Raw genomic sequence first — 26,869 nt, 5'->3', positions numbered from 1 at the left:
TGAATGGGACGAGCACAATCGATGGATGCGAGGCGAAGAACAACGGAGGAGGAGGAGCCAAAGGAAGAGGCGGAGGAATGATGCTGACAATGGCGAGTCCGAACTGCAAGATGGAAATTGCCGAAAATGTTGTTTTCATCGACATCTTCATCGCTGAATGATGCACAATATGGGAAGGATGTGTTTGTTTGTTGCGATTCAGGGATATTGCTTGGATCAAAAGTGAATGAAAACTCTTTTAAATTTTTTGACAAAAGCGCCATTCCATCGGACGAATTGAAGTTTTGCGGGAGCGAGGATGAGAAAGATGAGAAAGTGATTCCGCTGTTTGTGTATTTGTTCCCAATCGGATCGAAGCTGACTGTTGATGGGAGCGGAAGCATTGTATATGATCACAGCTCTTGTGGATTTGAGAAGTTTGGGTGCAAATCCATTGATTATTGTGTGACCAGTCGAGTTGAGGAAAACATGCAGGCAGTTGAGGTTTCTTCTGAATCATCAATGCAAAGTGAAATGAAAGTTCTTTCTTATGATGTGAGTTTGACAGGAAAAGAAGTAACAGCGGGAAAGAAGATGAAAGTTGAGGTGAAGGATGGAGGGGAAATAAATCAAATTGGCCTTATTGAGTGCACAAAATCATTTGAAATGACTAATTTGGCATTTGTAATGAGCAAAGTTATCAATGGAAGGAGGACTGCATTCGTCCATTCTTCTTCATCAACAATCACGATAACAATCTGCTCTGTCTCGTTGACAAGCGATGGATTAGCTAATGAAAAGATTGGATACAATATACTGAATATTGAGGGAGGAGAACTGATCGTCGATGGAGTAACGATTGAAATTGCAGCGACACTAACGATGAATGGAAAATCTCCAATAACGATGACAAACGGAGAGAAATTGGACATAAAGAACAGCAGAGTGAGTGGAGTGACGGTGGAAGGCGGGAGCGGAGAAGGAAGAGGCTGTATTGGTGCTGCGATAAATGAAGATGGGAGCGCAGTTGTGGATAACTGCAACATTTCAACAACATGCACAGGTGGAGGCGGGATGAAAGGAGCAGGGATGATGATTTCAGATGAGAACAGAGGAAGTTTGGAGATTAAAAGCACAGCATTCACAGGATGCCAGGTACCAACAGAAGACAACTTGCAGAAAGGAAGAGGAATGGGAGGAGGGATGTTTGTGAAGCTGGCAGATGAAATGGGAACATTTGTGATGGAAGGGATGGAATTTGAAGGATGTGATGCTTGGAAAGGGAAGAATGTGTTTGTGTCAGGATGGGATCTGAGAGAGATTGTGAGTGAGGAACATTTGAAATGGGAGATGAGTTCAGAGGAGTTGGGATCGTTGGAAGAGCTGTGTGGATGGGAGAGAGCAAGCACAAGAGAAAATGGATATGTGATTCCATTGGTTGTGTATTTGTGGGCAAACTGTAGCAAGGATGGGTTTGTATCGAGAGAGAAAGAAGGGGACTTCAGCAGGTGTGGGTTTTCTGAAGCACCATGTTCATCGATTGACCACTTGATATCACTGAGATATGATCCACTTGGAAAAGGCGAATCCCAGATCAGCATTGGGGATTCAGGGTTGCTGAGCCATCCCATATCATTTTCTCCTTCATTGCCACCAGCTTCACAAGATTCAGAGTTGCCAAAAGTTGTGATAAAAGCAACGGCGAAAAGGACTGGGGTGACGATAACTGATGAAGATGGGAATGCAGCCGGCAGTGACGCAATGATATCGTCGAATGTGAGTCTGTCATTTGTCAATGTGTCATTCATCAAGCCAAGCATCACCACCGATCATGAAGTATTCATTGAATCGTCAGAAACAAATACACTCTTATCTGTCACAGACTGCTCATTTGGGTCATCGAGTGGGACGGTTGAAAGTTTTGAGTGTTGCCTGATAAAAGTGAATGGAGGGAGCGCAGCAATTCGGAGCAGCACATTGAATAAGATCAACGAATTGAAAGGATTCATTGCTTTCAGCCCAAGTACAAGCCAGGTGACGATCCAGAATGTGAACATTTCATCAGCCACTTTGAAAGAAAATAGCCTGATTTCGATGACAGAAGAGGAAAACCAGATGAATGGAAATGAAAACACTCATTTGAATGGCAACAAGCCTGTGTTGAAAGTTGTGTACTGTTCGCTTGAAAACATCATGAACGAAGGAAGCAGAGCAAGTGCGATTGAATTGGGATCGTTTGAGAATGCGATAGATTGCACGATAGAAGAGTGTGCAATGAAGAGTTGCAAAAGCGCTTTGAGTGATGAAGGAGGAGGAATGAAAGTGGAGCTGAAGAGCGAAGAATCTGTTTTGAAAGTGAATGGGAGCACGTTTTCGACATGCAGATACTCGACGGCATCAGGGCGCGGTGGAGGGCTGTATATCGATGGAGCAGACTCACGTATTGATTATGATGATGAAAGTCAGATTCCATCACTGAATTTCAAGATAGTGAATATCTTGTTCAGGCTGAACGACGCATTTGTTGGGAAAGACATATTCATCAAATGCCATTTAATTGAGCACAAGATCAACGAAACACTGTTCTCGCTGAACTACAATCAGGAATCATTGGGCATAAACAACTCCATCTGTGGGAGAGGTGCAATCAATGAGATTGATGTTGATCTGATTCCGCAGATCACATTCTATTATTCCGCTCAGGTGTTTGTGAATGGAACAGGGACTGACAGCAGACAATGCGGGTCTCAGAGCAATCCATTAAAGAGCATCCACTGTGGGGTTGATCACATTCAGGAAGGAGAAGTGAATGCAATTCTGATTGATGGGGAAGGGACTGTAACAAAGGAGTGTGTGATTGGAGGTTTGAATATGAATTCATTCAAAAAGTCTCAGGCGATTGCGAAATTGAAATCGGTTATAGCGAAATCGGTAGAGAAGGATTGCATCATGGAGTTTATAAATGAAATCGCTGTGGAGAAGTGCTCATTCGAGTTTGAAGACACTTTTCAGACAACTCATAGCTTCATTCTGAAGGTAAAGAACTGGTCAATCGAGATCCAAAAATGCAAGTTCTACTCATCAGCAACAGCTGTTGAGATGAGGCTGAACAGTTCGGTTGTGAGCGTGGAAAGCGGAGAGATGAAGATATCAGAAACAACATTCAGGGATATTCATTCAACAAGATCATTGCTGTCATTTCATGAAGAATCGGATGTGACAATTGTTGAAACAAGAATATCGAATATCGAATGTGAGGGAGATGTTGTGAGTGTTGGAGGAAAAGCGAAGGTGGAGATGAAGATCATAACGATTGAAAATGTTTATCTGCTATCAGAAAGATGTGTTGTTACTATGGACGATGCTGAGCAGGAGATGAATATGCTGAACTGCTCGTTTGAAAAATGCACGAATTCTGTGGATAAGGGAAGCATGATGCAGATCAGAAAGTGCAAAGATGTGAGGATTGATGCATGCCAGTTTGATGGAGAAAAAGAAGAAGAGATAATTAATGAAGAGGTTGAAAGAATAAAAGAAGGATTATGCAAATGGAATGGGTCATTGGCTGACACTGAAAACAGCGATGTGCAGATGAAGGAAACAATGATTGTGAAGAGCAAGAAAGGAGGGTTGTGGGTGAGTGAAGGGAGCGTGAAGATTGAAAACAGCAAGTTTGAGAACAACAATCCATCAATTGAAGGATATCCATCAGCTCGAAGGAATGTGATATGCACAGGGAACGGGGAGTTGAATATTGTGAGTGTGAAAGGGGGAGATGGAATCGAGAAAAACACCTCTCTGTGGATATTGGACGAATGATGCCAATTGGGAGGGATAGCTTCGGAAAGAGGATCATCGTATTTCATCCCGGTTCTGGAGGAGGTGAAGAATACAACTCAGCCAAATGGGAATGTGGAGTTGATGATTCATGGGAAGCTGCTTCTACCGTGTGATTTGTCAGTGAATATGAGCATGAAAAATGGGGATGAAGAGATAGTGAGAAAAGGGATTGAAGAAGAAGGGTTTGTGTCAGAGAATGAGACTCACTAAGTTTTTTCATGTTCAGAACTGGAGAAAGTGAGAGAAGAGACAGAAGTGAGTGTGTGGATTGTGTTTGGGAAAGCAGATTCTCCTTCATCAACAGAGCCATTAATTCTGAAGAACAAAAGCAAAAGTCAGTTAAGTGGAAAAGAAATGATTGTCGAAGGAGGAAAAGAAGGGAAATCTTCAATGTTGTTAATAGTAATTATAATGGCTGTTGTTCTTTTGATTGTTCTTATTGTGTCAATAATATTTATCGTTCGTTGGAGAACGGCAAAGAATGAAAACAAAGATTTGAGAGAGATTGGAATGATATAGTGAAGAAGGATCCGAAGGCGTTTGAAATGGTGACGATGGAGATGTCTCCTGAAGAGCAGTGGAGGAGGGCAGAAAGGGAGGCAGAGAAGAAGAATGAAGAAAGGATTAAGAAGAGGGTGTATAAGAATAGCTTGGGGCATTCTGAGTCATCAGAGCATTCGCTGAGTGAATGTGGTTCGACTGAATATATTTTGGGAAGGGATTCAAACAAGATTCTTCAATGGATGCTGGAGAAGGTGGATGAGAAAGAAGAGACAAGGAAAAGAACTCCTTCACCTTCCATTTCATCCACTTCAACAACTGATTCAGATTCAACTTTTGTTCGATCGGAGAGTTTGTGTCCAACCACCTCATCCATGTCGAATCTGGTGGATGCAATTGCCTGTTCGTCAGTGTTTGAAAAGCTGATTGTGGATCTGAGAGATTCATTGTTCATGTTGCTTCATGGGAGGAATGAGAAGAAGGAGATGGCAATTGGGAGTTTGCAGGAGAGGGAGCAGACAGCTTCCCAAATCCTGTTCTGGGTGGCGAATGGTGCACTCCACTCATTTGAGAATGAAGAAGACGAGCTGACCTCCCTTGCCAATCTGAGTCCTCACATTGTGTTGTTCTCAGAGCACATGATCATCTGCATTGCCAAGCATTCCGACTTCTCTTCAGATGATGATTCAGATTCCTCATCCATCTCCTCCGCCTCCACCATCATCACATCTTCCTCTGATTTCTCAACTGCCAACAGGAATGGTCGAGGTTCACCACCACCTTCATCAGCCTTTGAGGATGAGGATGACAACAGGAAGGAGTGCCTGAGGTGGAAGGCACCCGAGCTGCAGATGAACAAGAAGATGGGAGCAACAAAGGAGTCGGTTTCATTCTCGATTGGGATGATGCTGTGGGAGTGCCTGACCCTGCAGATCCCATTTGGGGAGTATGAGGCAGTGGTGGCAGGGCAGAAGATTGTGAATGGAGAGAGGCCAAGAATAGAGATAATTGAGCAATCCCACTTGAGCTTGATGGTGAACTCTTGCTGGAGTGACAATTTATCTGAGAGGATGTCCCTTAATGCTCTGAAAAGGGAGTTCATCCAGTGCTTTCCGCCAGGCGCTGCCATCCTGACAATGACTGATGCAATTGCTCTTGAAGAGTCAGGCGAAGAGGAAGGCAACGAAAGTGCTGTGAAGAGCGGAGAAGAAGACGAATCGTTTGACTCACAGCAAAGCCGATGATGACCATTGGAGGGAGGAAAAATGTGCAGATGAAGTCATGCTGATATTTTGGTTGAAGCAAAGGAGAAGGAGAAGGAAAAGGAGAAACAGAATGGTTTGTCAATGCCAATCATTGTAACAATTCTTGTCGATGGCTGAATTAATGAGGGTTGGGGATGTCGGATTTGTGTTGCAATTGAAGATATGTCTGAAATGGTTGTTTCATTTTCAATGTTGGCGTTTTTTGTTTTTGTTTTGGTTCTTTTTCTTTTTGCAATCACATCACCATTTCCATGTATTTTACAAATATGTATGTAGTTATCAATCAATAATAATTTGTATATTTATCGCATCACTCGTTTTCTTCAGAATTGTTTCATGCATTCCCCAATGAAGAATAATTGCCCTCCTCAAACCTCCTGAAATATTTTTGCTAAATGCGATCCAAACAATAAAAAAGATCATTTCCCCTCTTTTCTGCCATTCATCTCTTCCAATGCATCATCTTCAAAAAAAATTCCTTTTGAACACTCATTGGCAAATATTGCATTTTCTCTCTCTTTCTTTGAGTATTGTTTGATAGTCCAATTCCACAAATCCTTCCTCTTTTCCTTCTCCCATCTTTTTGGCTATTTTTCTTGTTGTGTGCCTTCGTTTCGCTTTGTCCATTTTAACAACAGACTTTCCTTTCAATCGTCTTCAAACAATCTTCAAAACAGTCAGGCGCTCAGATTCCATTTTGTCATTCACCTTTGGTCTTTGAATTTCCTCAAAAACAACATCAGCTGTTCCGCTATTCAGCAAGTCTACAAATTTCGCTGCTCCGTTCCCCACTACTGCTTTAAATATATCTTTAAAAGTTCTTTGGAGCAAAATAAATTCTTTACTCATCAATCAACAATTATTAAAACAAAACTCCAAGGATATGAGCCATTTCGTCGATGCAATCTCTTCTTGCCTCTCTGCAAAAATGAAATCCATTCGCAATAACTTCTTCCAAAATTTCATCGTAAAATTATTAGAAAATAAAAATCTTCCAAACAGATTGATAGGCAGCAGAATGAGGTTTCAATGTTTCCAATGATGTTGGACGATTTCTGTCACCTCATAAACATGCAGTTCCTCCTCAGTGCCTCTTTGATACAGTCAGCTCACTTCATTAGAACTCATCTTTGTCTTCAGTCATTTCGTTGAATTGTGCAACACTTCAAGCACACTGATGCTTTCGTTGCATTCTCAAATCACAGAAACATGATTCGACTTATCTTTCTCTGCAATCTCCACTTTGTCTACTTCAGTTATCATATATTTTCTTTCCAAAGCAAAGCAGGCCAACTAACTGAAAATGAATGTGCAACGAATTCTTCCTTCTTCGTCTTCGGCTTTTTCCTTTCCTCTTCATTTGATTTTTATGAAGGCACATTTGGCCATCGCGGAGCATTCAATTGTGTTTGCCGGTCCGTGTTATCATCCATCCAAAATTTCTCACAATTCCTTTGAGGAGACTGAAACATGAAATTGTGAGACAATCCAAAAAAAGAATTTGACAGAGGTTATTGCTGGCGATGCGGAAAAGGATTGGATGATTGATGCCAAGGTGGTGGAATGAACAGACGAAGAAGTGAGATGACTGTTTGATGGAGAAGCCAGCTGAGAAACTTTATTGTTTTCTTTCTTCAAATTTGAAATGGAAGAAGAAGATGATGATGATGACGATTATGAGCTCATAGAAGAGAAGAATATGTTGGTTTACACATTTAACTCTTCAAACCGAAAAGATGGATTTGGAAGCCTGTAACAGTCACTTTCATGAAGGGACTCTGATTCAATAAACGAAAAAAAATGTGAAATGTCCTCGGCTTGATGAGAAGAATGAAATGATATAAGTTGAAATGTCGTAATTTTGAGAATTATCATCCAGACCTTCCACATTTTCATCACTCTCGTCTCCAAAATTTTTTCACTGAATTTCAGCAAGTTAGTCGAACATCTTCTCAAACACAGCTTCTTTCTCTTTTTGACTCTGCCTCTTCCTCACGCAATGAAACTGATCATTCATGTTTTCCTGTTATTTGTTGTCTGCGCTCTGCATCTCATAATTTATTCTTCTTTTTCGATTTCTCAGTTTTCCACTATTTCTTTAACGTTTGATGGCATCCTGTCCTCTCCTCCTTTCCTTTTCACGATTATTCGTTGTTTGATTTTCTATTTCTCTCTCTTTTTCTCAAAAGAGCCAATTAAGCTGCTTTGATGATTTCAAAGAAACAATTGAAATTAATTAACATACAACACCAAACTGTATTTGCTCTATGCTTAACCTTCGTTCCTTTGTAATTATGCAAATATTTTTTTACATGCAATGATATTCAACAGAGATATTTTTTTTTCTATTTTTCCAGTGAATAACGTTGATTCCAATGCTCTTTTCCAGTTTTGACCCTCACTGATCCGTTGAAGGAGCCTTATGAAATCAGTCCTGCTTTGAAGACATCGGAGACTCAGAAATCTTCTTTCTGCACAATTTTCATTATTTTCAATCTGCAAATAGGACACTTTCCGTATTTCGACGACAAAAGATAAAATACTAATCTTCTATGAGAAAAATTTTGCTGTTGATTTTTCATGCTCATATTTTTTGGGAAGATTATTCTTAATAAATTCCCATGTTTTTAACCAAATTTATTACTATAAATTACATGTTTAATTTTTCATTTTCAATAACTTTTTTAAAGGTGCTTCTCCAACAGGCAAATGTTGTTGCTGAGCAAGGCTCGACAAACACAATTGCTTTATTAAAAAACTGAAATTTAAAATTGAAATTTTCTCCCTCAACGAAATGAATAAATAAATCAATAAAAAATTTCTTATAACACAAAACGAAGTGCTTTAGTCGAACAACGACAATATGTCATTTTGTAAAGTTGAGTTCCGCTTCGTCTCAACTTTGCTTGCTGCTCCTTCATCAGAATTAGTCTGTTCTGTTTGTTGAGTGCAATTGGTATTTGAAAAAGAGGTGTTTTCATTAACACTGGAGGAAACCTGTGTGCGATTCTCAGACGCGGAAGGCGATGAAAACGAAGGGGAATCTGAAGAAAGCTGAGGAGAGCTGAGAAAAGAGCCCTGTGAAGTATCTGGCTGATGAGTCATTGTCAGGGAGATTGGGAGGGAGTAGTCGAGTGAGGAGTACGAGGCATGCACAACAGGCTTAGACTCAGCAGAAGGAGAGGTGTATGAAGACAAGACAAATGAAGGGTTTGAGGAAGAAGAAGAGGAAGAAGAGGAAGAGGAAGAAGAGGAAGAAGAAGATGATGAAGAATTGATCTGATGCTGATGAGACATGAGATGAGTTGTCGAAGGCGACGGACAAGGAAGAGGGGAAAGAGAAACCTGAGGGAATGAAGAGAATGAAGAAGGAATAGAAGAATACGAAGGATCAGAAGAAGAAGAAGATGATGATGATGATGACGAAGCAATTGATAGAGAGCCCTGAATAGGAACAAGAGGAGGCTGAGCTGGAGAAAGAAGGGAGTCTTGATCACTCAGAGGTGATGATACAGAAGATGGTGAAGTTGAGGAGTTTCTTGAAATTGAAGCAAAGAAGTCTGAAGGTGAAGAAAATGAAGAAAACGATGAACCAGGAGTGGTAACAGAGGAATTTGTTGAAGAAGAAGAGGAGGAAGAAGAGGAAGACGAAGATGAAGAGAAAGAAGAAGAAGAAGAGGAGGAAGAAGCATTAGATGCATCAAAGGATTGATTCGCTGAATGTTGCACATTCATAATTGGAGACACAACAGAAAACTCAGGAGTGGATGGATGAGAGCCGTTCAACTCTGAAGAAAGCGTTGGAGACGAATCAGTGAACGAGGAAGCAGAAGAAGAAGATGATGTTGATGATGATGAAGAATGTGCAGAAGAAGAAGAAGAGCTGAAGAATACATCCAGCAGCTGCTGAACATCATCACTTTCAACACCTTCTGTATTTGCAGATTGAAATTGCGCTGTGCTACGAGTCGAAGAAACTTGGTGGTTTCGCTTCAAAAGCGTCGGAGGTGGTGAATCTGGATATGCCGATGATACAGGTGATTCAGATTGAGTTTTGCTTCCTTCACTGAATTGAGGCATGGGAGATGAAATAACCACGTTTTGCTGTGCTTTTTGTGCTAAAACTGGAGCTGCCAATGATCCATCAGTTGTTGCAGTGATTGGTTTTCCCTGCTGTGAATCAGTTGACTGAAGAAAAGAAGAAGAAGAAGATTGTAGTTTGTTTCCGCTATTCTGTCGAGGTTGTTCAATTTGTGTTGTCTGAGATTGGTTGGCGGGCGGCATAGGGTCATTGATGCTGCTCATTTTCGGCACAAAATGCGATGTTTGCTCAGAAAATGTGTTCATCAATTTGTTTTTGATGTCCAGCGAGGATAAGAAAGAAGACAGCGAAGATAGCAAAGAAGAGCCCCGGGTACCTGTTTGCCTGTGCGTCTGTACTGTCTTCTGCTCTGCTTCATTCAATAGCATTGATTGAGGCTGCAGTTGAGGATATGATTGAGATTGTTGTTGCTGCAGATACTGCTGCTGCTGCTGTAAATGAGGTTGCTTGGGAAGGCGAGTGTTTGGAGGTGGCATATCAGAACGAACAACATGCGAAAGCTGTTCTGTTTGTAGTGTTTGTGCCTCAAGTCTTGTTAATGACTGAACACGATTAGGTTCAGTATTTATAGAGATTGGCTGAAGAGCAGGGCTTGGCTCGAGAGTCGTCTGACGAGAAGGAAGAGAAGGAGCAGAAGAAACAGAAGAAGAAGCAAAAGAAGCAGAAGACATCGAAAGAGGATGGGATGTGAAGGAGACAGCAGACGGCGAGGCAGCTTCTATTCCCTCGGTGAGAGGTGACATGGAGATGTAGCCTGAGGGAGAAGGAGAAGAACTTGGGGAAATGGAAGGAGAGGACAATGGCACATAACCTTGATGAGGAGAAACAGAAAGAGGAGACTGAGGAGACTGAGGGAACTGGGTGTGGTGGAGTGTTGGAGAAAAAGCAGGCATCGAAATCGCAGCGTTCATCATTCCGTTCACTGGGAGAAGGGATTGCTGGACATCCAATGTGGAAGCAGAGGGAGAAAGAGAAACATATTCGTCACGTGCTGAGGAGGAAGAAGAAGACGAAGAAGAAGAAGTTGCAATGTCGCAAATTGGACGAGGAGATGAAAAATGAGAAGAAGAAGAAGAAGAAGATATAGATGACGATGATGAAGATGAAGATGATGGAGTTTGTGTTGAAGCAAAGAAATCGTCCAGAATGGAAGTGTCTGTTTGAGGAAGGAACGATTCTATCTGTTTTGATGAAGGTTTATTCTCATCCTCATATTTGACTTTAACATCAGGAACTGTTTCTTCAACATCTTCTATCTCTTCTTGAATTTCTCTTGATTCCAATTTCTTTTTGTCTTTTTCTTCTTTTTTGTGTATTCGCTTATTCTTTGACACAGCATTAACCTGAATGTCAGGTACAGTCAGTTCAGAGTCCACAAATATCGAAGCATCTTTCAGTTTTTTCCTGCTTTTTTCCGTTTGTTTGCGAGAATTTCGGATGTCAAAGGAATCTTGTTTGATTTTAGTTTCTTCAAAAAACTGGTTTGTTGACTCGATTTCTTTGCGTTTGGTAAGCTTATGTCTGGATGAAGATGAAGATGACGATGAAGAAGAGGATGAATGTGATGAATTAGAAGATGATGACTGTGAACGGGAACTGACTCTTGAACGTGAAGAAGAAGAAGAAGAAGAATGAGAAGAAGAACGAGAAGAACGAGAAGAACGAGAAGAGCGAGAAGAGCGAGAAGAGCGAGAAGAGCGAGAAGAATGAGAAGAATGAGAAGAATGAGAAGAATGAGAAGAATGAGAAGAATGAGAAGAAGAAGCAGTTGTCGTTGTTGTATTTGTCGATGCTGATCTTGACGATGAACGAGCCGAAGTGCTCCGAGAACTGCTTCTGCAATTACGTGTCTTCCTCTTTCTGCCACTCGCTTCTGATGAATCCTCAGCCAAAGGCTGATAATCCTTTCGGGATTTGTCCTTATGCCGTCTGTTTTTTTGTGCTGAAAGGGAATCAGATGTCGAAGAAGGAGAATGTGGCGATGGTGAAGAACGCTTCTTTTGTTTTCGATCACTTTTTCCTCTGGAATCTTTTGTTATTTCCAAATAATCTCTTCTATTGTATGAGTCCTTTTTTGTGTTCTTTTTATCTTCAGTTTCCTTTTTCTCTTCAAAAGAAAAGAAATCATCGAGCAACTTTACTGAAGCTCCAACAGTTTCGCTTTTAGTCTGCTTTGTTTTATGTCTCTTCTCTGCTCGAACGATCTCTCTCTCAAATTGTTCTGTTGCTTCCCTTTCTTTTGCTCGAGTGCCCATTGGAGAATCAGTCCCTTCATCGACATTCGACACTTGTATCTTTCCTCTGTTTTGAAGCCGTCTGAGCTTGCGGCGCCTTGCTATCTCTCTTTCTTTTCCCTCATCAGCCGAACCTGAAGATGATTCGCCATCATTTGCGCCTTTTCCCGATTTATGCTTTGCGTCATTTTTCTTACTCGCACTTTCAAACATTTCAAGCTTTGCTGGAGGAAGCGGATCAAGACGGTGTCTTTTGGAAATTAAGCTGGCAAGTAGCGGAGATATCGGAGGTAAAGGTGCGATTTTTTCATAGTATTGTGGAAGAGTGATATCTCGTCGAACCCAAAGTTTGTCAATATATTTATGAGTCAAAAACTCAATCATTTTTCTTTTTTTCAATGAGTACATATTGAAAAAAAAAAACTAAGAGAATCAGCACACGTTTTGTCTGTTGGACGAACAAACGAACGAGGAAGAGTGGCTTCTAAAACAGAGTTTGCTCGAAGATTTCCAATACACAGCATTGCCTTTGTAGAATAATAATATAAATTTTAACATTAAAAAACATATAATCGGTAATTGTCAAGTGATCAATAATAAATGTTTAAACTTCGGCTTGCTCTTTGCTCCAACAATCCATTCCGACACTTTTCATGTATGAAACATTTGGACCAAAACTTCGATGTATTCCGCTACATTCCAAACAAACATAAACTCCAAAAGTTATAGAAGCCCATTTTGGTACTAAAATAGCAACAATCATTTTTTAAAAAACAGGTGATAAATTTTTGCTTAACTGCAAAAAACATTGCAATAAAAATGATAAACTCAATGCATGACAATCTGCACATTCATCGTTTCCATGTTGTTTAAGATGTGCTTCAAGCATTTCTGTATACTTGTCTATGTATTGTTTTTTCATAATTTTGAGAAATAATATTTGATCTGTGACATAGTAATAAAATTTTAAAAAAAAGAAATAGGTATTTTTAATTATTACACTTTAATTTTTTTGCAACTGAAAAATTTGAAAAATAAAAAAGAATATGAAAATTCATTTTATAATGGGACAAGATTCTTTCTATGTTTTGGAGATTCCTGGATGCCGTCGTTGTTGAATTGGATATTGCTTTGCTTTATTTTTGCGAGAAATGTAAATTCAATTGTTATTATCGATCCTGAGACAGGAAAAGACGAACAACAGTGCATTGAAGATTCTGAACATTTTTCTTGCGCTACATTAAAATACGTTCTTAATTATCAGGGGAACATCGACGGAGCCATTCTCATTGAGAGTAATTCGTGGTTAAAAGAAGAGTCACGCTTTTCAATTTCTTCTCCTGGTAAAGTTTTGGAATTATCTGGAAAAAACGATAATGTTAAAATTTCTACAAATTCAGAAGAGTCAAATCCTTTTTTATCGATAGGAAATGCTAAAAGGTTCGCTATCTTTTTATATTGATTTTTCTAAGCAATAAATTTGTGAAAATAGTTTTGTTCTGTCGAATTTAAACTTTGTTGGCATTGCAGGCCAAATTTTTCGGACTGCCACATGTTCATATGTAAGCATTAGCAATTGCTATTTGAAAGAGTGCTCTTTTAAAGGTTTTCAATGTTTTTGGAATGTTTTTTTTACTTAATAAATAATTTCACAGATGAAAATTCATTAATACAACTTGTGGATGTTGTCGAAGCGCATGTATCATTTGCTCCAGATCCCAATCTAGAAATGTCTCATTCTGGAGCGTCTCAATTTGAAAGCTCCAATTCTTCTATAACTTCAATGACGTTCTTAAATACAAATGAAGATATCGCTAATGTGAAATCTCATTTAATTAAGGCTTCTAAATCACTGATTTCTGTTATCAACTGCAAAATTCTATTCCATCTATCGATTCCTAATGGAATTAATTTTCTTGAATCAAAGGAAAGAAATGAACAATCGTTTTCATTGATTTTCCTTGAAGACTGCAGTTTCAATGCAAAATCTTTAACTTTAAAGTATACTTCAGATACATCTGGAAGAAATGTTAAATTATCTTCTGACTTAGCTTCTCTTATTAGTTTGATGGACCCTCGAAATGTTGAAATTTCAAAGTGCCATTTTTCTATTTGCAATTCTCTGACTTCTCTGTTGTTTGTGTCATCTTCTAATAAACATACACAGCACACTTTCACTTCATCTGCATCAAACCTTTTTACCAATTTTTCAACCTTGCCTTTTCATACACAAAACAATCTTCAGAAGTCTTATTCAAAAAAGATAACTATCATCTGTACTGAGTTTGAAGTTGAAGATTCTCACATTTCACATTCATTTCAAAATCTTTTCGTGAAAGATGAAAATCGTTCATGTGTTTTAGAATCACTTGCGTCTTCTTCTTCCATTTCACCTTCATTTGCTGTCCATTCCACTGACTATTCAGACTCATTTCATTCCACTTCAAGTACTTCCACAAACGCCATCGCAGACGAATCTCCCATTTTTTCTGCAGCAGCACCTTCTCCATTCAGCCAACCAACCGGCTTATTTCTGACAATCACTGGTGGATGCCAGTCTTTGGGCATCCAAGGTTGCAGTTTTAAGGGAGTTGGGTGGACGCCTCTTTCATATTCCTCTTCTACAAACTCGAATGAATCATTTGAAACAGCTTTTTCTTCGGCTTCATTGCTTTCTATAGCTGGTGTTAGTAACATTGTGATCACATTCGATAATTTGATTGATTCTAATGGTTCATCAGATTCAAATTCGTCTTCACTTTTAGAACCAGCACTCTCAAATGATATCGCACTCACAGAGTTTTCCATGCATTCAACAACATCTCCAGGCGCTGCTCTTTGGATATCTGACTTTATTGATCTTCTTCTTGAGAAAGTTACATTTTCAAAACTCACAGCTTCGAGCGGAGGTTCAGTTTGCTGCGTATTCCGAAAAGAAGCTTCTCCCTCTTCAATTCAGTTGGATGAAAAGAAAATAAGCAAATTCCACCACTCAAATGAGAATGAAACCGAATCAATAAAAAATGGACATGTTGTTGCAGATTTTTCAACAAAGGAGCATACGCCAATTCACCTCCAGGAGGAAGAAGTGAAAATTACAACAAACAGCAAAAAAGCATCAAAGGATAACACAAAAGTGGGTAAAGATTACAAAAACAAATTGAAGCTAATTGCAAATTTTGAGAGCTGTACTTTTTCAAATTGTTCAACAGTTGGCTTGCACGAAGCAAAATGCAACAGGAAGCATCATTCAGCAAAAGACTTAACGGATGATCAGATTACAGGAAGTGGAGGAGCAATTCTTGCTGCGAAAGATCCTTCAACCGCAAACGATGCAAATGAAGCTATTATTTACCTGACAAATTGTGAGATGGATGATTGTGTTGTCGGGGCAGATTATCATCAGCTTTTATTAAATGGACATTTTGGTTCAAGAGATGACATTGCATCCGACAAAACATTGAACTTGATGAGCAGATCAACCAAAAGTCATTCTTTTTATGAAGATTTTAATTTACCCAAAACAGTGAGTAATTCATCTTCAAACCTAACCACATATACATTACATTCTGAAGTTAGTGAAGCATATGAAGGCAATTGTATTTTTTCGAGTGTTCCTCTTTTCGCTAAATGCTGCATATTTCGTGCTTCTTTATTGACTACATGCGGTTCTGCTGTTTATGTCACTGGAAGCGAGGGAAATGTACTCGACAATGTGCATTTTTCTGGTTGTAAATTTATGGGGAATTCTTTGGGAGCATCAAAGCATCGATTAAATGCTTCCAGCAAGAAATTTGCACGATCGGAGAAAGATATTGTTTCAAGAGCATCATTAATGAATGATGTTGATTCATATCAGGCTAATATTGATATACAGAGTCCACTTTTACACGTTGTACACACTGACGATTTCACAGTTGATGAATTTTTAGATTCACAAGGGACAAAACAAATCAGCTCCTTTGAAAAATATACAAGCACATCTCTCGCGGGAGCAATTCAATGCGAGAATGTTGATGCAACGATCGTTCGTTTTGTAGATTTCATGGGAGTGTATGGAACAAAAGGCTGTTGCCTAAGCATTACACCTTCGACAGAAGAGGAAGATCCTGCTGCATTGTGCAATATTATTGGGTGTACGTTTCAAGGGGAAAAGTTGGAAGATACACAAATTAAAGTAAATGGGGGATCACTCGTTTATGTGAGAAAAGTTGAGTCAGTTAATATTGTAAATAAGAACGATGCGTTTTGTAAGTTCATTCATCACGGATCTGCGTCTGATGGTGGTGGACTAAACATTGACGAAGTAAAAACATTGACAATCAAAGGAGCGGCATTTCAAGATCTAAAGGCTCGAAGTGGTGGAGCAATTTGGATTGGATCAAATGTACAATTTTCAACAATTACAGACATTACTATTTCTTCATGCCACGCTGCATCAAGTCAATTTATGCTTGAAGAAGTTTCTGAAAGACGACAAACAAATTCTAGCAATAATGTTTTGGATGGACAAAATTCTGACAGAAGGCATGATTCCACCGCTGAAGATGAACCGGCAAATCAAGAAGATTGGATTGGCTCAGGAGGAGCAATTATTTGTCTTCCAGTTCTTGAGACTTTTGACAAGTCAGCATTTGAATTAGTTCGTGCACAAATAGAGAATTGCGAAGTATCATTCAATGCGAATACAAAACCTCTAAACAAAAGCACAGCAGGTACATTTGGAGTTCATTCTGGAGAAGCTGTATGGAGTGCTCGTAATATGACCATCACTTCTTGCACTTTTGTAAAATCGCAGTCTGCAGTAAGCACAATCTGTACCTTTGTTGGACCAGCTAAGAGTATTTTATGTACGGATGTAATATTTTCTGGAAAATGGGCAGTTGAAAAACAAAATAAATGTAACGTTCCGCTTGTGTATGCGTTCGGCATAAAAAATTTTAAAGTTTGCATGAGCAAGACAGATACTGCAAAAGTTGAAAATCATTGGTCCTCTTCGGATGCAGGTGGTTTTCTTGTCGAAAGTGGAAATACATTTGAAGCTTCAGGAACATTTTCAGCATTGATTGGAAAGAGAGGAAGTTGCATTACTGTTCAACCTTCTACAGGTTTAGATAATACGTCATCGAAAAGTGTCTCTGCAGTATTTTCGTATAGTCTTGTTGTCATTCCATATGGCAGTTTTAATGGCGTTCTCGATGCCATCGGAATGAATGAAAACGTAGAAAACGGACCGCTTATTCTTATTGACAGTGCTGAAATTGTTCAATTGGGAAGTTCTTCGATGGATTCTCTGAGATTTCTTTATGGGTTTGCAACAGAGCTTGAAGGAGCAATGATCCGTCTGACAAATGTTGGATTATTAACAGCAAGAAACATAAACACATACAGGTCGTGTGCAATTAGTGGCGGAAGCATTTTTATTGACGGCACAGTGAAAGATGTAGATATTAAATCCATTACAGTCAGCTTTGCAAAAACTTTATGCAAGAAAGGCAAGTGCAAAGAGAGCGGTAAATTGCTGAATCATGAAAGTTACAATCCAAAAGCTATGGATGAAAACACTAACAAAGAAAAGGATTTGGCTGATAAAGAGGAAGATTTGAAGACTTTTGTTGAAGGCTCGGGTGGATGTTTTCTCATTCCGGTTTTGGATCCGTCATTAATTGACCCTCAAAATGAATCTGTAGGAATGATAGTTTTTGACAGAGCAAAATTGTCTGGAGGAGGATTGTGTCAGAAAGAGAAAAGCGGAGCATCTTCGTTGAAATATTCAAATCTACTACAAAATGAACACGAATGCTCTTCTGATAAAAACATGACAAAAAATTCAGTAATAGGCAAAGTTCTTGAAGCTGATGTGCCAGATGGTGATGTAATTTATCTTCAACGAAGCTGCAAAATAATAAATAGCTCATTGTATCATTCAATGGAGCCTACAGGATCAACTCTTTATGTAGATGGGACTCATTCAACGCAATCAGTTATTTTGATTATTCATAACACAACAGTTGTCGAAAGTCATCTAAATTCACCAAAGATTGCGAATGATAAACCCCTTATATACCTTAAAAATATCCATGAATGCCAAATTATCGAAAACTTAAAGCAACTAGAAAGTTTCGAAAAATATGGCAAAAATGATATAAATGAAAATACTGCATTTGGATTGATAATTCAAAACGGCGTTTCTCTAGGTGATGTTGGAGGCATGCTAATTGAAGGCGTGGAAAAGATAGCTCTTTCGATGCTGGAGATTTCAAACTGCTGTGGAACTCTGGCCTCTGGAATTCTTATCAGAGGATTAAACAAAAATAGTAATTCATCATTTTCTCCATCTGAAAATACTACAAAATTAGCCCAAGACCATTTTCATCAATCTCTGACAACTATCACAATTAGAGGCTCAACATTCATTGGATATTCGCCAACAAAGACGATTGACTTTTCAGGCCCTCTTATACGAATTATTGATGCTGATTGCGTTGTCATCGAAAACTTGAACAATGTTCAAACTATTTTGAGTGATAATCGATTGAAAAGTTCAAATGAAGAAGATTTGAATCTTGGTGGAGGCGGATTGTGTATTGAAAAAGCAGAAGAGCTTATTGTTAAGAAAACAATGTTTGAAGATTTATCTGCTCCGAAAGGAGGAGGGGTGTGGATTGGAGGAGATGTTAAGAAAGTTACAATGAGCGATGTCACATTTAAGCATTGTATTACTCTTGATGCAGAAAATGGCAATGGAGGTGGATTGCTGATTGAAGAGTCTCTTGCAAACTTAAAAGGTTCTTGCAATTGCAGAACCAATAGTTTTGTGGATCCCTCGTCAGATCAATCTTTCCCTGTTACATTAGAAAAAGTTAAATTTTACGGCTGCACAGTTGCATCTGCTAAACATAATGGTGAATGTACAAACGATCAGACAACTTTCTCAACAGGAGATTGTTTTTATTGCCAGAAAAGTATTCGAGCTGTATCTTGTTTTTGCGAAAAGGGGGAAGCAGAAAATAGTTCAGCTGTCTGTATTATTCCGAGAAGTGAAAATGATGATGATAGAATTGAAAAAGTCGAACTCGAAAAATGCGAATTCGACGGAAAAATTAGGTCTTCAATTCATCATAACGATAACAACTGCTCGAATTTTGATTGTTGTATTGATTCACAAAATTCCATTGGACGCGCACAATCTTCTCGTTTTTATAAGCGAAATTCTTCATTTGAGCCAAATGATAAACCAATTAAAAGTTTCTTTGCTTCACTTGTTACTCTTCGAAGAATTAAAAACCTGAAAATTTTTGCTGAGCAAAATTTGGAAGCAGATTATAGCTTCTGTAAAATGCAACGCAGTTATTCTCCTCCATATACTGGCTATGAATCGCAGTGCTATTTTCATGATTCATATACAAACTGTGATGGAGGAGCTTTGTTTGTTGATGAAGTTGATACACTTTGTATGAAACATGCTTATATATCAAGCTGCAAAGGACGAAATGGTGGTGGTATGATGATTGGACCACGCGTTGTAAAGATATACATGGAATCAACAATGTTTTCTGAATGCTTTGCTGCAGCACGTGGCGGAGGTTTGTATGCAGCAGCCCCAATTTTGAGCCAAAAAATCAAAAGAGAGCACAACGCAGAAGAAGTTTCTGTGGACTCTGATTCGATCAGCACTAATCATAATTGCGAAGTGCTTGAGCGACAAGCGAGTTGCGTGAAGGAGGGAAACCGTAATGATGCAGAAGATTATTCCTTTGAAGTGAATGTTGTTTCTGTATTGTCAAATTTGGCTATGGAAAATGGAGGAGGCTTTTATATTGAACGCTCATTTTCTGCACAGCAATCTCGATTCAGTGGTTGCTTCATTGACAATAAAAGAAATGTTTTAACAAATTCGCGTATAAAAGAAGAATGTCAATCAAAGCATATCGCTTGTGATGAAAGTTTCAGAAATAATAATGTTAGAAATGCTCGAACGATGATTGGAGAGGACCAAGAAATAACTGCAGATGGCCTTATCTGCATTGGAGTCAATGAAAAGATTGATTTTAACATTATTAGCTGTATTTTTGAAGGAAATGGAGAAACAAGTTTGCAATTTCATCATTTAACAATTTTTTTAAATGTATAAATGCTAATTTTCTCTCTCTTTTGCTTTCTTTCTTTGTCTAAATTGTAATCATTGTCAAACTAGAATCTGCACTTCTTGTTGTGAAGAATGCGGAAAAAGTGGTTCTGAAAGAAGGAAAAGGGCCAAAACAAGCTTCTATTCCGGTATTTATTTCATTTTTTCCCCAATTTTAAAAGGAATAATCTTTATTTTTTATATTTTAATTATTTTTATTTTGCTTGAATATTATCCTATTCAATAACAACATATTCTCAATATAGCTATCTGTTAATTGTTTCGTCAATCATATCACGTCAAGTCCAATTGCAACAATTGCTGCGATAGATTGCGACTCTGTGATAGTGAACAATACACATTTTGAGAACATTACGGCCAAGCACGGAAATGTTTTGCATATCGATCACATCATTGACGAGTGGAAAATCGCCAATTGTGCTTTCATGAATTGCATTTCTGCGCTTGATGGAGGAGCAATCAAAGTCACAACGCACGACTTTCCCTTTAAGAATTATGACAGAGTCTTTTTCGGAGAAGATGATTCTGATCAAAACAGAAGCAATTTTCGAAGTCGAGATTCTTCTTATTCTTCAAGAGTGTGTGTAAGAAAAGAGCCTGCAAATGAAGAAGACGAAAACTCAAAGTTTTTTGTAACAAACGCAACTTTCGTTCGGTGCATTTCAAAAAAGTCTGGAGGCGCTATTGCATCTTCAAGGAGCATGAATATAGCTGGATGTAATTTTACTTCTTGCAGCTCTGGTAGCGATGGAATGGCAATCCACTTTACGAGGCTTGTATACGGCGAAGAAAACGATGAATATGAACGACTGAATGATGAGTACGATTCATTTTCTGAAGATAATGCGAATAAAAAGCATGCGTTTGGTAAAAAATTCAAGAAAGAAATGTCAACTTCAGCTTTTCAAGGAAGATGCAATCAAGAATTGATAACAAGCAAAGGAGAGATTTATATTGATAGATGCATCTTTCAAATGGACACTCCTTTTAATAGTTTAAACAAATTATATCAAAGTTTTGATGACTTCAACGATTCTGATAATGGTGTGAAATAATTATTTAGAAAATGTTTTTTTTTTTTTTAAAGGATCATTTTTTTATGTCTAAATCTGCTTTTTTTTATCTATATTGATATCAACAAGAAGTAAGTCACAATCCGATTTTGACTGTTGTTGGGGCAAATACTCTTTTCGTGAAAGGTGCCCTCAACGAAGGGACAGAATACGGCTTTTTTAATTATGTGGGTCAAACAAAGGACGCTCCGTCGCCTTATTTGCCCGCTCCTTTCAGTTCTGCCAATGGAGCTGGCATGTTTATTGCGTATTGCTACAACACAATCATTGCAAATATCACTTTTCGGAATCTGACCGCTGCACGTGGAGCTGCTGTGCATTTGTCTGGTTGGTCACTTTCAATGGTTTCATTGTCTTCAGTGCAATTTTCTTCCTGCTATGCAACTGAAGAGGGAGGGGCTCTATTTATTTGCGTACCATCAAACAATTATACTGCTCGTATTAGAGATCATTGCTCCTTCCAAGATTGCTGTACCATCACTTCTGACAAAGCAACCGCTGAATCTCTCGAAAACTCTGGTTGCAGTTCACAAGAAAAGATCTGCCCTGAAACAATGAATAATACAAATCCTCGTAGCGAGTTAAATTCTCCTGTGCAAGACTCAGCGTTATTTAAGCTACGCGGAGGAGCCGTTTCGATTGCTCCTTTCAGCGTCTTTTCAATCTCAGAATATCGAACAATTGAATTCGTTGGCTCAGTCTTTGACAATTGCTCAGCATCGTTCGGAGGAGCGGTCTTTGCAGAGGCATCGACAGAATATTTGACCATCATAACTTTTATTAGCAAGTGCAGGTTCGTCAACAATGTTGCATCGCAGAGCGGAGGCGCTATATGCGTGTTGGGTCTTCCATATCAAAAATCTCTAAAAGGAATGGCAGAAAATTTGGAAATGAATGAAAATGGAATGAAAAATCATGTTCAAAACAAAAATTTAATCGAGAGCTCTTATCTTAAAGGAGTGGACGAAATTGCAGAAGACAATCTTGAATGGCTTCATTTCAATGAAGGTGAAAATGCATCTGTTATTATTACAACCACATCTTTTACTGACAATCATTGCAATCAAGATTTGGATTCTTCTTTTTCTCCTTGCAAACATTTTTCATTGGCAGCTGGAAACAACAATCGATTAAAGTCTTCTTTGGATGAAAAACTTGCAAAAAATAGATCAAAAACAACTAGGAAATATCACTCCTCAAATTCAAACTGGGAACTGTTTCCTTGTGGTGGTGCAATTTCTGTATTTGGAGCAGATGCTTTCGAAAGTGCTTCTCTTTCAGAATTTCCATTTATGCCAGATTTCGTAAATGAATTGAATCATGCTGGCAATTCGTTGAAAAGGCATTCGAAAATAACTTCGACAAATAATTCTTCTTCGATGAAGCGAAATATTTCTTTCTCGTCTGTTCATAACCGCATCTCTTATTCTCATGTTCTGCTTTCGAACTGCGGATTCTCGAAGAACAACAACGCAGGCATTTCGCTTCGTTCTGGAGCGATTGTCGAAGCAGACATGGACACAAAGTTCGGTTCGAACAACGTTGAAATCGAAAATGTGGTGATTGGACTTGACAGCGCCTGCGATTCATCGTTCCTTATTATTCACAGCAAAGATCCCTTCAATGCAAGTCATCCTTCGTTATTGTGTGACTCAACATGCAGAGAACACATAGAGACGATCAGTGATGCTTCGAGATGCAGATTGAATCCGCCCACAAAAGTGTTGCCATCTGTTTCAAATTTTGATGCAACAGACTTTCCAATGCTACCAGTTATGATGTTCAGAGGGGTTGGAATTATGCCATTTAGACCAATGCTCTGCATATCTACTGTGAATCAAGTTCCAGTTATTAATGAATCTCATTTATCAAAATTTAATGAGGAAATTGATGATTTAGGCACAACTACAACCAACTCTCAGCCATCGTCTTTGGATTATCAAACACACCATGGAATAAATCTATCACAAGCAAATTCACAAAAAATGATATCCAACTTTTCTTATCCTTCTTTGGCCCGTGCTTCTGTACCAGTGTTACCTTTAAAATCAAAACTACCAACATTAGTTCTTTCAGAAAATCAGCTTATGTTTGATATCCGTGCTTTTGTTGATTCTGATACAACTTCATTTGTGCTTACCACCCAATCATCACTAAATGTTTCCTCCATTTCTTCCAAAAGTATTCCTTCACACCTTTATTTCTTTATTTCCTGTGATGGCGGATACACGTTCACTCAAACCCCAATCGAAATCAAGGTGAATAATCTGATCGCGAGTAGAAGAGAGCGCATTGTAACGCTTGCTGTGTGCGGAACTGTCGTGATGTGCACAATAATTGGATTAATAGTATTTTTCTTTTGTGGGATACGTTTTCGAATAAGGTTCAAATATTCAAAATTGAAATCTTCTCATGAACATAAAAAGAAGCACCTTCAGATTCAAGATCCTAATTTCCTTTTAACATAAAAGTATTTAACTTGTGGGCTTGATGTATTATTATTTATTATCTTTTTGTATTTTATATGATTTGCCTTATTATTATTTGCAAGCAGTTTGCGTGTTATTTTCGTATTTTTTTAATATTTCCAATTATTCATATGTTGTTACGTTGTTTAATTATAGGAAAGTATTTCCGTTGGTTTGAAGTACAAGAATGAAAGAGTTATTTTAAATCAAGATTTAAATATTTATTTGTTGTGAAATTCATCCCATAAAAAGTTTTTTCTCATGACAAGTTTTATGGATCCTCTTCCTTCTGATGAAGGAGGAGAAATGTCAGATGATGTTCTCACATTGGAAGATTCAGATACGCTTAATGAAAGTGTAATGGAGTCAATTTTGAGAGATGGTCGATCAATTGTTCAAAAGCTTGCGGTTGTTCTTATTCCATCCAGACGAAAAGATTTACAAAAGGAACTTCGAAATTGTATGAAACAGATTCCTTATTATTTTAACTTAAGTGTTCTGTGATTATTTTTGTGCATATTAACTGTGCGTTTTAGGGGATTTGTGGGGTCCTCTGTTAATATGCCTCACATTAGCTTGGTATTAAAATATATATATAACGCATTTAAAGGAATAACTTTTTAATATAAATTTTATCTGTTTTTTCATCAGTTGCCTCGTTGGAACGAAATCTTCAAAAAAAGATCCATCTGTTCTTTTTTCGATAGTTTTTGTTGTAATGTGGCTTGGATCTACTGCTGTCACCGTAAACATTACACTTCTTGGGGGGCAAATGTATTTGATATTTTTTATTAATTCTATTTTTCTTTTAAATATAATGAACGAATTTGTTTTGAATTTTTTTGAACAATACAATGATAAAAGATCATTTTTCCAGAGCGTTTGCTTGCTTGGATATGTGGCATTTCCTTTTGCAGCAATAGCTTTAATAGGATTGATTTTGTCATATACCGCAGGCCTACTGGCAACAACAATTGTAAAGGGAGTGTTGGGTATTGCAGCCCTTGTATGGGCATTAATAGGTGTTGTATTTGTTTGGCAAGATATTTTCAACAATTTTATCATTATTTGTTTTATAGCTCTTATTCCAATGTTTAGAAGTGTCGTTGATGCGAATCGTGTTGTACTTGCATTATATCCTGTTTGCCTTTTTTGTGTAAGTATAACTTGGCTGAGTATCACAAGTTAGGAAATCATATCGCCATTTCAAAGACAATTTAATTTGGATAAATATCCTTTCAATCAGAGTTTATTTTTAGCACAACATCATTTCAAATTTTTGCGGTGAAAAACTGACAGTTATTCAATTTTGATCGCTAATATAAAGAAATGTTAAACACATATAAAGAAACTCTCAATATTAAAATGAAAGCAGACTATTAATGCATTCAAAATGCAGAAATTTTTATTCTTTGAACCGATTATACTTCCCCTCTTTATTTATGAAAAGATACAAATGCATAGTGTCAAGCATTTCTTCTTTGAATTGAAGACAAATTTTTAATGATGTGAGTTAATTAATTGTTTTTTATTTTTATTCCATTTTATTCTGTTCAAGTTTATTTTTTCGAAATACCTAATAAAAAATAGATTATTATTGATCCAAAAGCCATTAATATAAATAGAAATGTCTTCTGAAAGAGAACTTCCACCAGGTTAAAGATCAAACTGTTTTTTTTTTTCAGAATAATTCTTTCAATTCTCTTTTAGGTTGGTATTCTGCAATTGATCAGTCCAGCGGTATTTGAATTTTCAATTTTAATGTTGTTGATTTTTTTGTTAAAATTTGAATAATTAAATATTCCGTTTGATAATGTCATTTAAAGGAGATACTTATTACTACAATGGTATGGTTATACATGTTTTTATCATTTAATTATCGCTTTCCTTTAAGATGACGGAGATACTCGTTGGACATTTCCTGGAGATCCAGAGCCAGATCCTGAATCAGACATCAGTTTAAATGATCAAAACAGTTCCTCTTCTGCCGCACTGAACACTCTGGAAACTAGAAGTGCAGGCGAAAGTGGAAATAAAAAAATGCTTTCAGCAGCTGGAATTGAATCAAATATTGAAAAGGAATTCGTACAAAATTTGAATGAACTTTATTTGTTTCCTTTTAGCAAAGTTGGAAATACATTTATATGGATGGCCGTTCAATTTGTATGGGCAGTTGCAATGATCATTTGCGGTTTTGCAACAACAACAGACAGAGCAGGTGAAAAAATTCCAATGCAAGTACGAACATTTACAATGTATTTTTTTATTAAGTTTTGATTTTCCTTTATTTGAAATATAGATGTTTTTAGTTATCGATGGATTTGAGCAAATTCTTCACACAATTTTGCATTACTTGTTTTTTATGAAGCCTGCAAAATATATTCTTGCGAATCCTCAGCCAGTCTTGACATCTATTGACCAACTTATTCCGCAATATGTTCCCAGTTATAAGATTGAGCGCAGATGCATGTTTGTCGGCTGCTTGCTGACTGTTGTTCACGTATTGTTTCTTGTTGTGTGGACTGTTCGTGGTGCAATCATTCTTCCAGGCAGAAACACTCTGGTTTGTCAGTTGTTTATTTATTGTTTTATTGTATTTTTTTAACTTATCGGTTTTGTAAATACTTTCTTGTGTTTTAATGAATGCAGGGCCCAACAAAAACCGGTACAAAATTCCTCGGAGGATTACAATTTTTGGTTGAGCTTCTGATTTCAGTCAATACCGTAACTCTTTCGTTTAGGTTTATTGCGGCGATGTTTGTTGTATTCCTTCGCACATATTGGCAAAATATTTCTCTTTTGCTCTATGGTCAAGCCCCTGCTGATGATTGAGATGAGTATTCTTTCTGATAGAGAGAAGCCATTTGAAAAACGTTATGTTTTATTCAATTAAATGATTTTTGGAAAAGTGAGAAAGATGAAAATGCGATTTTCTTTTCTTTCAAATTTTTTTTTTAATTTGATTTCAGGTTGTATTTTTAATTTGTTTGTAATAATATTTAAGCTTTTGCATAACAATGCAAAAAAAAATTATTATTATTTTGTATATCGTTGGTTACGCTTGTAATTTTCATCTGATTTCGTTGTTTCTCAAATTCATTTCAGATATCAGTGCAATGCAAATGAAGATATCATTTTTATTATTTATTTTTTCAATCTTTTGAATTGGAACCTTTGAAATGAAAATTTACAACAAATAATTTTTTATAGCATGAATAGAAATATATCACTTTAATTACTCTGTGTTTTTTTTTTCGG

General features: G+C 37.6%; 6 protein-coding genes across 6 annotated transcripts; 5 read left to right on the top strand and 1 right to left on the bottom strand.

Moving 5' to 3' along the window:
- Window positions 1-169: 169 nt before the first annotated feature.
- On the top strand, window positions 170-3,798 carry MONOS_3682 (uncharacterized protein; the record flags this gene model as incomplete). Its single annotated transcript, XM_067873698.1, has 2 exons — window positions 170-186; window positions 258-3,798. The coding sequence occupies 2 exons, from the start codon at window positions 170-172 to the stop codon at window positions 3,796-3,798; spliced, it is 3,558 nt and encodes a 1,185-aa protein (XP_067733354.1).
- Window positions 3,799-4,364: 566 nt separating this feature from the next.
- Window positions 4,365-5,564, top strand: MONOS_3681 (uncharacterized protein; the record flags this gene model as incomplete). The annotated part of the gene is made up of 1 exon (XM_067873697.1): window positions 4,365-5,564. One exon carries the CDS (start codon window positions 4,365-4,367, stop codon window positions 5,562-5,564), a length of 1,200 nt encoding a protein of 399 aa, XP_067733353.1.
- Window positions 5,565-8,265: 2,701 nt separating this feature from the next.
- On the bottom strand, window positions 8,266-12,870 carry MONOS_3680 (Stromal Membrane Associated Protein E). Its single transcript, XM_067873696.1, has 4 exons — window positions 12,750-12,870; window positions 12,532-12,665; window positions 12,363-12,448; window positions 8,266-12,309 (listed from the first exon to the last, which is right to left on the bottom strand). The coding sequence occupies exons 1-4, from the start codon at window positions 12,841-12,843 to the stop codon at window positions 8,430-8,432; spliced, it is 4,194 nt and encodes a 1,397-aa protein (XP_067733352.1). The 5' UTR covers window positions 12,844-12,870; the 3' UTR covers window positions 8,266-8,429.
- Window positions 12,871-12,985: 115 nt separating this feature from the next.
- Window positions 12,986-23,821, top strand: MONOS_3679 (uncharacterized protein; the record flags this gene model as incomplete). Its single annotated transcript, XM_067873694.1, has 8 exons — window positions 12,986-13,006; window positions 13,186-13,361; window positions 13,414-13,526; window positions 13,577-13,984; window positions 14,285-20,014; window positions 20,119-20,198; window positions 20,316-21,114; window positions 21,213-23,821. 8 exons carry the CDS (start codon window positions 12,986-12,988, stop codon window positions 23,609-23,611), a joined length of 9,726 nt encoding a protein of 3,241 aa, XP_067733351.1. The 3' UTR covers window positions 23,612-23,821.
- A 34-nt stretch (window positions 23,822-23,855) lies between these two features.
- On the top strand, window positions 23,856-24,914 carry MONOS_18563 (putative Yip1 domain member 6 protein). Its single transcript, XM_067871594.1, has 5 exons — window positions 23,856-24,071; window positions 24,148-24,190; window positions 24,263-24,385; window positions 24,476-24,633; window positions 24,691-24,914. Exons 1-5 carry the CDS (start codon window positions 23,873-23,875, stop codon window positions 24,798-24,800), a joined length of 633 nt encoding a protein of 210 aa, XP_067733350.1. The 5' UTR covers window positions 23,856-23,872; the 3' UTR covers window positions 24,801-24,914.
- Window positions 24,915-25,225: 311 nt separating this feature from the next.
- On the top strand, window positions 25,226-26,843 carry MONOS_3678 (uncharacterized protein). The gene is made up of 6 exons (XM_067873693.1): window positions 25,226-25,266; window positions 25,322-25,351; window positions 25,438-25,458; window positions 25,506-25,849; window positions 25,911-26,174; window positions 26,261-26,843. Exons 1-6 carry the CDS (start codon window positions 25,239-25,241, stop codon window positions 26,441-26,443), a joined length of 870 nt encoding a protein of 289 aa, XP_067733349.1. The 5' UTR covers window positions 25,226-25,238; the 3' UTR covers window positions 26,444-26,843.
- The last annotated feature ends 26 nt before the right edge of the window (window positions 26,844-26,869 follow it).

This window comes from Monocercomonoides exilis, assembly GCF_001643675.1.
Source record: "Monocercomonoides exilis strain PA203 chromosome Unknown scaffold7-2047599, whole genome shotgun sequence".
Lineage (NCBI taxonomy): Eukaryota > Preaxostyla > Oxymonadida > Polymastigidae > Monocercomonoides > Monocercomonoides exilis.
This window is presented reverse-complemented; position numbering and strand designations above follow the sequence as displayed.

Bases quoted from the DNA above. Each gene is read 5' to 3' on its own strand.
- MONOS_3680 (XM_067873696.1), bottom strand. From the start codon at position 12,843: ATGAAAAAACAATACATAGACAAGTATACAGAAATGCTTGAAGCACAT. The intron at 12,666-12,749 runs GTTTATCATTTT...TTGCTATTTTAG, and splicing joins TGCAGATTGTCATGCATTGA to TACCAAAATGGGCTTCTATA. The intron at 12,310-12,362 runs GTGTGCTGATTC...ATTGAAAAAAAG, and splicing joins GTTCGTCCAACAGACAAAAC to AAAAATGATTGAGTTTTTGA.
- MONOS_18563 (XM_067871594.1), top strand. From the start codon at position 23,873: ATGACAAGTTTTATGGATCCTCTTCCTTCTGATGAAGGAGGAGAAATG. The intron at 24,191-24,262 runs GTATTAAAATAT...TTTTTTCATCAG, and splicing joins ATATGCCTCACATTAGCTTG to TTGCCTCGTTGGAACGAAAT. The intron at 24,634-24,690 runs GTGTTGTATTTG...TTTGTTTTATAG, and splicing joins CCTTGTATGGGCATTAATAG to CTCTTATTCCAATGTTTAGA.
- MONOS_3678 (XM_067873693.1), top strand. From the start codon at position 25,239: ATGTCTTCTGAAAGAGAACTTCCACCAG. The intron at 25,352-25,437 runs GTATTTGAATTT...TGTCATTTAAAG, and splicing joins TGCAATTGATCAGTCCAGCG to GAGATACTTATTACTACAAT. The intron at 25,850-25,910 runs GTACGAACATTT...TTTGAAATATAG, and splicing joins GTGAAAAAATTCCAATGCAA to ATGTTTTTAGTTATCGATGG.